Source organism: Antedon bifida, chromosome 6 (assembly GCF_963402885.1).
Source record: "Antedon bifida chromosome 6, ecAntBifi1.1, whole genome shotgun sequence".
Classification (NCBI taxonomy): Eukaryota; Metazoa; Echinodermata; class Crinoidea; order Comatulida; family Antedonidae; genus Antedon; species Antedon bifida.
In genome coordinates this window covers 25381345-25395416 of record NC_136231.1, presented here as the reverse complement: position 1 = coordinate 25395416, position 14072 = coordinate 25381345, and the positions used below count along the sequence as shown (strand labels likewise).

Here is a 14072-nt window from a genome sequence, read left to right as displayed (position 1 = left end):
TTTAGTAGTCTAGAATGTGTTGAATATCGATAATTTCTTTGAGTTCATTTTTTAGTATATTAAAGGTGATTCAACTTATGAAAATTAAACGAGTTTAAAAAATAAGTTGCTTTAAACCATTCTTCAGTGAGGTTCTTATTTTGTTATGTTCGGTTGGATTTCTGGTCAAGGTTGTCTAGTCATCTCGAGAAATGCTTCAACTCGGGAAGGGCTTCAACTCGGGAAGGGCTTCAACTCGGGAAGGGCTTCAACTCGGGAAGGGCTTCAACTCGAGAAGGGCTTCAACTCGGGAAGGGCTTCAACTCGAGAAGGGCTTCAACTCGAGAAGGGCTTCAACTCGAGAAGGGCTTCAACTCGGGAAGGGCTTCAACTCGGGAAGGGCTTCAACTCGGGAAGGGCTTCAACTCGAGAAGGGCTTCAACTCGGGAAGGGCTTCAACTCGGGAAGGGCTTCAACTCGGGAAGGGCTTCAACTCGAGAAGGGCTTCAACTCGGGAAGGGCTTCAACTCGGGAAGGGCTTCAACTCGGGAAGGGCTTCAACTCGAGAAGGGCTTCAACTCGAGAAGGGCTTCAACTCGGGAAGGGCTTCAACTCGGGAAGGGCTTCAACTCGAGAAGGGCTTCAACTCGGGAAGGGCTTCAACTCGAGAAGGGCTTCAACTCGAGAAGGGCTTCAACTCGAGAAGGGCTTCAACTCGAGAAGGGCTTCAACTCGGGAAGGGCTTCAACTCGAGAAGGGCTTCAACTCGGGAAGGGCTTCAACTCGGGAAGGGCTTCAACTCGGGAAGGGCTTCAACTCGGGAAGGGCTTCAACTCGGGAAGGGCTTCAACTCGAGAAGGGCTTCAACTCGAGAAGGGCTTCAACTCGGGAAGGGCTTCAACTCGGGAAGGGCTTCAACTCGAGAAGGGCTTCAACTCGAGAAGGGCTTCAACTCGGGAAGGGCTTCAACTCGGGAAGGGCTTCAACTCGAGAAGGGCTTCAACTCGGGAAGGGCTTCAACTCGAGAAGGGCTTCAACTCGAGAAATGCTTCAACTCGAGAAGGGCTTCATCTCATACCCCTTTTACACTATCAACTGGGAGAGTAACCCGAGTTTAACTCGGAGGCTATTTTCGTTTACACTAACAGAAAAAACTGCGAGATGAACTCGGGTTGTTCCCATTTACACTACAGCATCACCCCGGTGCTGTCAATCAACATTTGTAAAAATAGTAAACTGTACTCCTGTCTGCGCGACAGGAATAATATTTAATAACAATGGAGCCGGTTAAAATTGTAATACTTGCATTACTTTTGAGTTATCAAGCGTTATGTTTTCAATACATATATCAAATTAACGACTTGAATTTTAGATTTTTAATGAATCTACAAAGGAAAAGGAGAGCAAATTCACGGAGTAGACGGCGAAGGCGTTTAGCCCTAAACCGACGTCAACTGGGCCTAGTCGTCGAAGTTTTGGCAGCCGCAACGCTTGGAGCGAACCTTGTTGATCGCAGAATCTGGGTACAAAACCGTGCCCATGGTCGCCTGTTTTGGGCTGCTAATGTGGAACATTACAGCGATGAAACATTTCGGTCACATTTCCGAATGTGTCGCGCAACATTTGATAGACTTGCTGAACAACTACGGCCTCTTGTTGAGAGACAAGATACAACTTTTCGCAGGGCAATTCCGTACAGAGAGAGAGTTGGGATAGTAATTTGGTGGTTGGCAACGCCGACAGAATATCGGTATGTAGGCCTAACGTCTTAAAATAATATGAATTAAAAAAAATTCATCTTTATGTTATGAATTTTGTTGAAGGAAATAGAAAAAAAAATGGGTATGCCTATGGACTAGTTTAAAAATATTGCCATAAAATATTGATGTTCATCTTCACTCCTGAAGATGAACAAAATTTTTTTTTGTATTAATTTGTTATATCATTAGTGGACCCTAATAGTTTGAATAACATCTAATGATACACATGTTTTAAATGTTGTAATTTTGTATTTTTTTGTTGGATGATTTTGTTTTGCTATTGACCCACTTGATAGTTTGATTTAGTTCGCTTTTGGGAATCCTATCTCTCTCTATTGTTTGTTATTTTTTTGTTATATGTGAGACAAAATAAATGAAATGAAATGAAACATGGTTTGTAAAAAGGCGAATTATTCATTTATATTAAAATTAATACATTTTAATTTATTAATTACTTTGATTAATTTTTAGAACTTTGGCCAACATGTTTGGCATAGCAATATCAACACTGTGTGTATTGACAAGACAAGTTGTGTCTGCTTTGCTAAATCATCAGTTCTTTCGGCGGTATATATCACTTCCACAAGGTAAGTTTGTTGTATGAGATGAAATTATGTTTGTTCATAGAATTAGCAGTGTTTTCTTACTAATTTAATAATTCTAAATTCTAAGGAGACAGACTTGACCATGTCATCGAAGGATTTAGCAGGAAAGGATTTCCCCAATGTGCGGGAGCTATAGATGGGACACATCTACCTATCATAGGTCCATCAAATAACAAAGCAGACTACCACAACAGAAAGGGATGGTATAGCATTATTCTCCAGGCAGTTGTTGATCATAAATACAGGTAATTGTAGTTTTGTAATACTGTATATGAAATGCAAAAGTTTTTACACTTTCCTTAACAAAACTTAAAGAATTGTAATGACATTATTTACTCATAACTTGTTTTTAAAATGTTTAGATTCACTGATGTATATGCTGGTTGGCCTGGAAGAACACACGACGCCAGGGTTTTCGCACACTCGGATTTGCCTATTTTAGCAGACAGAAATAATGGCTTGCTTTTCAGTAGAGATGTAAGATATCGAGATATTCCACTAATCTTAATTGTGAATTTTGCATGAGTGATTATTACAGATTTTGCTATGATTTTTTAACAGAAAAATGCTATTATTAATGGTATTGATATACCAGTGTGCCTAATTGGAGACCCAGCATACCCTTTAAAACCCTGGTTGATGAAAGGATTTGTACACAATGCAAACCTTACTCCAGCACAGCGCAATTTCAACAAAACATTAAGTTCTGCCCGAGTTGTTGTTGAAAACGCATTTGGAAGACTGAAGGGCAGATGGCGACGGCTCATGAAAAGAAACGACGTGACTGTGGGTTTCTCTAGTGAAGTCATTGCAGCATGCTGTTTACTGCATAACTTCTGTGAAATACACAAAGAACAATACAATGAAGAATGGGATGATTTGAGAAATGAAGAGATGCAAGCCCAACCTGCTATAATACCATTAGATGAAAATCAGGATGGTGTTGGAAGGCTGGATAATGGAGTAGTTATCAGGGATGCCATTACTGCTTCTTTACAACATTGAATCCTGTATAGTGGATTAAATCAGATGCTATTGTTGTCACTAAAAAGTTATATTAGATCTTGTAAAAGTATAATATTAAGATGTTTTGTTCCCAAAAAAATATTAATAAGGCTTTGAAAAAAAAACCCAAACACAATGTATTCACATATAGTAAGTATGCATATTAAAAGAAATAATTACCAGTAATAAATTATTCAGTATTTGTTTTAATGCTCAACATTAGTTTGCTAACATCATTAGCTTTTCAAACTTTACCATATATTAAAAACTATCAATATAATATAAAGACATATCAGTATATACAGTAGCGTATGTACACATTTGCATTTGTAATAGTAATAATGCTATCTACACAGCAAGTCTTGCACATGTGTAACTGCTAGTTAATACTGACAAACTTATTGTCGTAAAAATCAAACAAAAACTAAGGTAACATTTCCAACTCAGTGGAATATTTTAAATATTTTAAAAGTTTAAACTCTGCATAACATCAATTAAATATCTACATTGATTTGAAATGATTTTCATATAGGTCAAAACTATGCCCAGAAAAGCATTACAGTATATACCATAAACATTTTTGGTAAAAACAAAAATTTTTTTTTATATTTGGAAAATGCAAAACCAATACTTCAAGTACAAAATTACTTTTAAATGGGTATCATATTTTAACTATATGACTATAAACATTTAGGTAAAACGAACATCTTTTTTGTGAAACAGGTAGCATCAATTTTTAAATTGATGCTACCTGTTTCACCAACAAATTTTAGCTTTAGCTAAATTTTTTTTAGATAGGACTGTAGCTATCACTACTTGAGTTGTGTGGTGAGCTGTATGAGGCAGAACTATATGCAGGAGAGTGGTATGGGGGATGAAGTTCTACTGTTCGATGGGGGTGGTAATATTGATCTGGTGGTGGGCCATTTCTTGTCTGAAGAAGATTCGTCAACATACTCATTGTCTGCATCTGCGTGTTTTGAAATGCAGACATCATGTTTTGGATACTAGCATTGTGTTGCCTGATCATTTCTGCATCAGAGCGTTCCTGTCTCTCTATGCGCCGTTCTTCAGCTTTTTCGAACTGAGCATTTTGGGTATTTATTACATCTTTCAGTGACCCTGTTACTGCCTCCATTGTCTCCTGGAATTTGTTTTTTTTTTTCGGCTTTTTTTTGGGTGCTGTGAAAATAAATGTTAAAAACTACCGGTAATATTTTGAGGTTTAAACTATGCTGTGATTGATGCAACACAATATTATTAAAATTAAAATATTTAATAATTGTTAATTATTTACACTTGCCTTGAGGTTGAGGCTCGTTTGCCTCCTCGATTTGTTTATCCTCTCCAACTACTCTTTCCCCTTCAACTACTCTTTCATCCGCAACTACTGTTTCAACTTCAATTACTCTTTTATCATTGATTTCTGCTTCATCTCTGATTACCCTTTTATCTCCGATTGCTATTTCATCTCCAAATACTATTTCATCTCCAAGTACTATTTCATCTCCAAATACTATTTCATCTCCAGTTCCTCTGTTCTCTTCTATCCTCGGTTCATCTGTGTTCTCGACCATTAGTTCCCCTACTCCAACTACTACTTCTTCATTAGCGCGGTCATCTCCGACTCCATTAGATTTTTCGACAGATTCTATTTAAGTTTTCAAAAAACATAGTTTGTGTAATGTTTAATAATGAAAATGTAATTTAAAAATTTAATATAAATGTAATAAAGATTTTGAAAAATGTTTTAACAACAAAGGAAATCAACAACTTACCAACGTTTTGAATCGAACTGAACAAATTGACTGGTGTTGCTAGTGCAGAGTGGCCCCATATGTCATGACACAGGTTATATGCATAAAATGTGTTCCTCCTCTCTCCAGAAGTCTTGTTTTTGTTATGGACTTTAAAAAAGTGTGATTTGAGAGCCTTTAGCTTATACACCACCTGTTGGTGGGTTTTGTCCACACCAAATTCCTGGCATAAAAACAATATTGTCGAAATTTAGTTAATTGTGGTATATAGGCCTGTTTAGGCAAATTGTTAATGATCTGACAATACAAACAGATGATCTGACCATAAAAACAGATGATCTGATTTAGCCTAATAAATTATCAATAAAAAATGAATTAGGCCTAGGCTAGGCTAGAATTTATGGTCACATTTTTTTATAATTTTTAATGTATTAAAGAATATTTTTATTTATATTTATTTTATCTCTAGCCTAGGCCTATACTATAGGCTAGGCCTAGATAAAATAAATATAAATAAAAATTGTACCTCCTTATACAATAAATAGCCTGGCCCTAGGGCCTAGGCTAACTTTAGTTAGGCCTAGTTTCTACTAGCTAGGACTAGGATAGGCCTAGGACTACTCTACTCTAGGCCTTAGTAGTTAGCTAGCCTCAACTCAGGCAAACGTACATTTAATCTGCGAGTGATCAGTTCATAACACCGGCGATCCCTACTTGTCCCGTTGAACATTGCTACAATTTCCTCATTACAACGTATGGTAAGGAGGATTTTAACTTGATCTTGAGTCCAAACATTTGAAGACATAATGATGATTATTCACTGTATTTGCATGACAGAGGTAGACCTAGCAGTAGAGAGAATGGTGTGGATTGTATTCAGGACAGAGAGGTAGTGAGCGTGTGGTGGTGATTTCGCGCGGTTTCATTCTAAAAACACACAAACATCATGAATTTTGAACACATAAAATACTCAAAAAATATATATACAAGAACAAAATAATGTTAAATACAATATATTTATTATTTTAAGATGCAAACATTCAAAATATAGAAACAGGTATTTTTTTCGCACAAACATATAACAAATTTAATGATAGAAGATGACCTTTTCATGTCAATAACCTTTACCAACCCGGTGTTGGATCGCAAAAACCGTTTACACTTTCGTGTCTCCGGTGTCGACTTGACTACACCGGAGAGGCACACCGGAAAACATTCAGCTTCGTTTCACCCCGCGGAGAGCACACCGGGGTGGTTCGATTTTCCCATTTACACCAGTCAATAAAAACCACAACACCGGCTTTTAACGGCCCGGTGTACTAACAACTGCGGGGTAACACCGCTGTTGCGGTGATAGTGTAAAAGGGGTATCATTAAGAAGGGGGGTTTCTTCTCGAAGGACTTCATGTAGCAGGGCCTCATCCCGATAACAGTCAGTTGAAAATGACATATAACTCTAAACCATCCGACATTAATGATGAATAAGGTGAAATGGATACGTGAATGAAAGGGCTTCATGTAGTAGGGCTTCATCTCGACAAACAGTCAGCTGAAAATACAGTAGAAATAACAAATAACTAAAAGTAAAACACTAAACCACCACCATTAATAAGGTGAAATGAGAAATTATACGTGAATGAAAACACTGTCCTAGACTCGAACTGAGAAGCTTGGAAAATTTGGATTAAGATGGGCAATTATAATATTAGAAGTTTTCGCTGTATTGATGCACTGGATGAGCTGGACCTCCGTGGATAAAAAAGTTGAATAGAATTAAATGTCAATGTTTATTTTACAGATAACAAATTATGCAACATTAAACATCACACACATTCTTTACATGTTGTTTTGATAGTATCATTACTTTTTTCTAAAACTTCTTCAGACATTCTGACGCTAAAGACTAAATTAGACCCTCAAAATCAAACCTCTTTCCGAAAAACTTCATAGGTTCAAGAGATTCAAGCTGGGCTACATTCTTGTTGGTTTGCCCCCGGCAAAACATTGTTTTAGTGCTACTCTGAACATCGTTTACATTGTGTTTGTAACCCTATCCATAGCCTACACACACGTCTTTCATTGCTCTATTTATTATAGTTTATTCACTCTGTAAAGGAAAGTTTACAATATTGATACGATACGAATCGTCATTTATAGACATATTGTTGAAAGACATGTAAATTCTCGAGCAATCAGCGTTTAAAAGAAATGCACATTGTCGGAACCAATCAGATTGGTTCTCTAGGGACACGAGACACATATGGACCAATGTTCGCTATGAATGAGGACAGAAAGAATTGGAACAGGAAAATGCATATAAATGCACAAGAATATGTAGGCAATATGTAGGATTTAATAATATTCAGACCTTTTCTACACCCATCCATCACATACATAATTAGAGCAATGAGCACCATTCTATATGTAGGATGGGTCAGCTTTCGTTACACAGGCACATTTTTAGCCTCAAGACTATGCACCTAGTTAAGGCGCTCAATGAAAGGCATTTTCTCCTGGTATTTTTGTTTTAATCAATTTCATCATTTTTTTTATAGGCTTTACTATATTTGTATTATAATACAATGTAATATGTTTGATCTCTATATCTCAATAATATAATAATAACTAATTGTTTATACGATTTTCACCCCAACCCAAACTTTGTCTCCTCGAGGTCGAGTGATAATTTGGTCTGGTCTCTTGCACCAAAATAGTATTGTTATCGAGTGACTGCATCTGCCCTGATCAATCTACTTCACACCTTTTACCTCAATACGATTTCATTTCTATAAAATGGAAGCTACTTGATTGTACTTAATGCGTTAAACAAAATTGACGTAAACAAGATTACCTCAAATAAATGAATACATTAAGATGTCATGATTTAGAAGGAACGGATAACTGGGTTTTCGGTTTGATTCCCACTAAAGCTTGGTTCTCAATAGGACACAACGCAAGGACGTATTGACCAATCAGAAGCAATGGATTATTCGAACTGTCGCTTGTGATTGGTCAATTTCCTTGTGTGGCTTACGTCATTGCGTTGCGTGCTAGTGGGAACCAAGCTTTAAGACGCAACGTAAGGAAGTAAGCCACACAAGTTATTTGACTGATTGGTCAACTCACTTGCGTCGCTATGTCGTTGCGTCCAACTACAAAGGAACCAAGCTTTACCCTTCCCATGCTTTTGCCTGACGTAGTACTGTTACGTTTCTATTTACGACGTTCTGGTTTCCGTGATTGAGCATAGGCCTATCGTGTGTGTAAAATGTAGCACTGTGTGTGTGTGTACTGTACTATAATTTATTTCAGTCCAGTTCCACGACTATCATAATTATGAACAATGTCACACGTGACTCTGTTAACCAGAAATCAAACACACATATATAACGCTACATCACAACAAACAATGCCAGATAACCGGGTTAAATGTGAATACAATAAAAACGCAAATGAACATTAGAGAAACGCAAATGAACATGAGAGAAACGCAAGTGAAAGGAAAACGCAAGTGAGCACAGCGACGCGCAAATGAAAACGAACATTAATTACAGCAATTGATTCCTCACTTTTGTATGGCACACACCCCTAATATAACTCCCCCCCCCCCCCAAATAAATAAAAAATGAAGTAATTCAAAAGTGACGGTACTGGTGTTACAGTACTTTTTTTTGCAAATCATCTAGAGATTACAAAAACGTTCTCATTTATTAGGTCAAAAAGACCAGTGAATAAATCTTTACAATTATTTTTAGCCAAACAAATAATACATCAACACGTTTCATTGTTTATAGCAGGTCAACCTTTAAACCATGTATAAATGTAACGTCCCAGTTTAACGGTAGTGAATCATGTAGACATGTTCACTAAATCCATACAATTATACATGACACATTCATGTATAAAACGTGAACACTGTAAATTGTTTAAGCACAACATATTAAGTACAAATGCCAATCATTTTCAAACAAGCTCCATAGTATAAAATGCGCGTTTCAGTTTATAATCTTAATAGGGAAGAGAGGACAGATTCTTTGCCCCATTCACTCGTCCAACGAAGATTACACTTCTACAACCCACTTTTCTAAACTTAGGCTGTGTTTGTACGTTTGTTCGTTATACATTATTATTTTTGCTATATAACAAAATAATACAGAATACAAAAGAAAATAAACGAGTACAAACCATGAACATTTTTTGGATTTACTCTTATAAATAAACGTTACTTTTGACTTTGAATAACGTGTCAGTTATCTAGGCTGTTTGTCTCAGTTATTTATACATTAAAAGAATTGAACTTAAGAATTACCGTAACTAACGTTACAAAACATTGATATAACGTCTATAAAACGACAGTATAAATAACATAACACACGCCCTCGCATTTGCCTTAAAATAATTTCTTTTGCAAAGTGAGAAGATTGTCATGGTTATTGTCGGTTAAATAGACATTGATTGAAAGTTTAGAGAACCGAATGAAATCATAGGTGTGAATAGCTACACTCTCACTGCAGATCCGTGGTTGTTATTTGTTACTGTTCACAGTTAATAACAGTGCATTTAACAGTGAATATAATTACATAGCACTAACATTTAAAACACTTTCTGTTAGAATTATTTTATGGCATATAATATTATTCGTTCAACATTGATTTAAAAAAAGAGAAAAAATATTCGTATATACGATTAGTAAGGTAAATTATTATTTTTTAGGAATCAGTAAATAGAAAATCATAAATCATTTATTAGTTAAATATAGGGCTACAAACTAACTTTGATAGAAAAAAAAGTCAGTAAACTTAAATCATGCCTATTTTAACAAGGCCATATACATGACTGCAGTCTAGTCGCACGCTCAAATTTGAGTTAGTGTTTACCGACCAACCAACCGACCATCCGACCGACCGACCGAAAGACCGACATAGTGAGATGTAGAGTCGCGTTGCACGCGACTAAAAATAGAGGGTAAAAAGTAGAAAATACAGAGGGCACTATAATACTATTTTAACGTGGAAATATTATTCTTTAAAAACGTTAGGAACAACTTGGTGGCGCCTGACACATAAGTAGGCACCTCAGAAAAACACTATTTGTTGAAACGTGATGATGGCATTGAATACATAGTACAAGAAATGTTATTCGTCTTTATATAAATTGAAAAAAAAATGTTGGTTGTACAATTTAAAAAGATGTGATTAATTGACTTTATTCGAAATTCTCATAAAACAATACAATACTATACGGAAACAAATAGGCCTACAAGACAACATAACAGAGAAAATCAGGATAACCTATAAACTATAAAGCCCGTTTCCTAAAATGAAAATTTAGAAAACGAAAATATAATTTATAGATTTAAAAAGTCTTTGTAAAAGAATCCACAAGCTAAAAATGGATAAAATACATAAAAGGACTGATAAAAATGCTATAAAATGTAAAAGAAATTATAAAATATTCATTTAATCCAATCAAATTCGTTAATGATAATTTGTCAAAACAAACAAACACATTTAAAAGTGTGTACTGGTGGCGATCCATGCTATTTAACAACAACGCTAAACATCCACGCGCCCTCTCTATGCAGATAATGTTAACCTAAATATCTGTCTTGATAAAAAGACACTAAAGCCTTTCAAATCTTTTAAAACATTCGGAAACATCGGCTGTTATCAAAATTAGCATCCAAAGTGGAGGTCGCGATGTTTTCAAATTAAGAAACCGATTCAACAATGCTGAGTTACGTTACGTTGTCTAGGAAACAACCAGTCTTAACACAGTTAATAATAACAATGGAATAGTTATTGCAGTATACAACCATGACGTCATATTCAAACAAGAGCAATTGCAAAGAACTAATGTGTAAATTGCATAACATTGTTGTTTAATTAATTATCATCATCATCATTATCATCATCACCATCTTCATCATTATCACCATCATCATCATCACTATCATCATCAGTATCATCAACATCATCATCTTTTTCATAATCATCAATATCATCATCATCATCAGTATCATCAACATCATCATTATCATCATCAATATCATCATTATCATCAACAACATCATTATCATCATTATCATCATCATCATCACCATATTCATCATTATCACCATCATCATCATCATTATCACCATCATCATCATCATTATCATCAATATCATCACTATCGTCATTATCATCATCATCATCATTATTATCATCATCAGTATCATCATCATCATCAACATCGTCAGTATCATCAACATCACCATTATCATCATCATCAATATCATCATCAATATCATCATCATTATCATCATCATCAATATCATCATCATTATCATCATCACCATCGTTATTATCATCATCATTATCATTATTATCATCATCATCATCATTGTCATCATCAATATCATCACCATCGTCATCATTATTACGTGCAGAACCTCGTGTAAGTAGTCCTATAGTCGTGCGTGGGATGCAACTGAGCACATTTATTTATTTCTTCTTTCTTTTTTATATAATCCGTTTTAAAAAACTTCGCTATCATTTTTTGTTGTTGATATATTATCATAATTAAAATTCCAATCAATTAATCCCTCAAGCATTTATTCATACAATTTACATAATTATTCATATTTGTCATTCTTGAATTTTACTCATTATTATTTTAATCTGATGTTGTATACAGAATATCAATGCTGCATGTTATAGGGCTTAGTCTTGTTTTGTTATGATCTTTCTTCTTTAGTTCGACGTGATGATAGATAGGCAATATGACTCATCAAAGATGATCACTAATACAACGTTTTCCTCATCCGAATATGAGTCAGGATTTACATATCAAATGCTTGGAATTCAAATGTGTACGTCACTGGATACTTGAGAGATATATTTCTATGATACCAATCTCTTAGGTCTATTCAAAGTTAGAAATGATGTTAATTTTTATCCCAATTAAAGTTAGGCTAATTTCGATAGTTCATGCTTCAAATTAACCGTAATGTAGGTTAGGGACGCCCCTATAATTGTTTTAATGTTTTCAATAATAATCGTTGTACAATAATACTTATCAGTTCCATGTTCGACGATTTCCCAATGTCTTATAATTTTTTTTTTATATTGGAAACTATTTTTAATCTCACGTGCGTTAACATTGTGTTCATTCCTATGTGCATAAGATGTTCAAAAGATTAAGTTGGACTTCTGTATTTAACGAAACGCCATTCATAATAATATAACCATGGGGGTTATCTCCATAATGATTATAACGAACGACGTCGTGTGAACACACCTTGGCATTTTAATCCGTGGATTACCCTACGACTTGCGTATGAACCAACCCTAAGTTACATATGACGTGCCAAGAGTGCAAAAATTACAATGAAATTGGCTATAGAAATCAAAACGTAATTTACTTTTATATAACTACAGCTGTGAACGAACAAGCAAGGGCTGTGAAATTACCTGCCAATCATCAGGTGGTCGTTCCTGATTAAAACAAAACAGACCTTGAAGTAGAAGGCTTCAATTAATGTCAATGATGACTTCATATATGAAAAAAAAAAAAAACACTTGAAAAATAGTTAAATAGGGCGGGCCTACGTCATACACTCCAGATACTGATTGATCGTACGTAGGCCTAGTTTTGTCTAAGTGTCTAGTTACAAACGCGTAATTTTTTAGCACAAGTTCGAATTCTCAAATTACCTTATTTACACATAGATTTCCTCATTTTTGTCTTGATGGACTATCTCTTTTGGTTACAGTTAATTGCTGTTCAAATTGTGATAATGGAATGATTTTTTGTCAACAGAACGAAATGTCACGATTTATTGAACATTGCTGAAATACAATCCAAATGAACAAACAAGTGTGAAAGCAATAAAGATGAAACTGCGCGCGTTATAATCGACATGCTGCAGTAAGTATAGTCTTATGAAACGCCGTTGTCTGTTCTCTGGGTTGACGTAATGACTTTATGAAACAACCTTAGCAACAGGAGACGATGGTAACGGCGTTCCATAGAGTGTAGGCGTACTCGCCATGGATCCAACAAGGATGCGTTGCGGCTCCCATGCTAGAATTATGTTCAATTATCTTAATAAGATGGAAATGATGAATACATAAAATGTAATCGGTGAAAAAACAATCGAAACTGTTGACATTTCCAAGTGTAGGTTTGTGTCGGCAGTGCGTAATATAGCCTACGGTACGGCAGCGGCGCTGAGGGTACGACTCGAGGCAAGGTCTGTGTAGATGATATAGTGAAGAAATAATCAAATAGATATAGTGAAAAAATAATCAAATTGCTATACTAATCACAAATACGGCGAATACATAGAAAACTACTGCGGTACAACAATAAACTAATGACCATTGCCCTAATGGACTTGGGTACTTTAGAGCGACGTAGGACTTAGAGGCAATAATAAGACGATGCAAGATAGAACCAGCCTAGGGTGTAAATATAAAACATACGTTGCTTAAAACATTGAAGTTAAATAACAGAACATGTATGAGGCTTATATCTGAAAAAGAAAACCTGCAGTCGATCAAAGAATTTTTCATTCTATTTTATGCTGTTTTTTCGGACTGATCTATAACTTAGGCCTACCATGGAGTAATCATTATTACTCCATGAGCCTATACCTTCTATTGATTCAATAATGAATGTTTTTATAGGCTTCTCTGACTGAGTCATTAAGCATAGTAATCACCCAGGCGGACCATGGTACACTACTAATATTAATTTTTATGCTAGCCCTTATAAATATAAACGATTATTATTAGTAACACGAGGCACGCGAAATCATTATGGTTAGTAGACATCGATCAAGCGATACTAATTAATACAATATGTTATGTTTTAAGATGAGCTATAAATATGTCAGAAACATGATGAGTTGCATTCACGCTTCCATCTCGACAATCAAATTATTCTAACTTGTGATTGGCGAAACATATACGCGCTGAGCT

General features: G+C 35.4%; 2 protein-coding genes across 3 annotated transcripts in view; one reads left to right on the top strand and one right to left on the bottom strand.

Moving 5' to 3' along the window:
- Positions 1-14072, top strand: part of LOC144844277 (uncharacterized) — a 62503-nt gene that overhangs the window by 30580 nt on the left and 17851 nt on the right. The gene's annotated exons all lie outside the window — the stretch shown is intronic.
- On the bottom strand, positions 4140-5911 carry LOC144845749 (uncharacterized). Its single transcript, XM_078703180.1, has 4 exons — positions 5777-5911; positions 5128-5329; positions 4653-5000; positions 4140-4531 (listed from the first exon to the last, which is right to left on the bottom strand). The coding sequence occupies exons 1-4, from the start codon at positions 5909-5911 to the stop codon at positions 4140-4142; spliced, it is 1077 nt and encodes a 358-aa protein (XP_078559306.1).

Excerpts from the sequence above, each read along its gene's own strand:
- LOC144845749 (XM_078703180.1), bottom strand. The coding sequence starts at position 5,911 with ATGTCTTCAAATGTTTGGACTCAAGATCAAGTTAAAATCCTCCTTACC. Across the intron at positions 5,330-5,776 it reads TGATCACTCGCAGATTAAAT|GAATTTGGTGTGGACAAAAC; the intron begins GTACGTTTGCCT and ends TTTTTATGCCAG. Across the intron at positions 4,532-4,652 it reads AAACGAGCCTCAACCTCAAG|CACCCAAAAAAAAGCCGAAA; the intron begins GCAAGTGTAAAT and ends TTATTTTCACAG.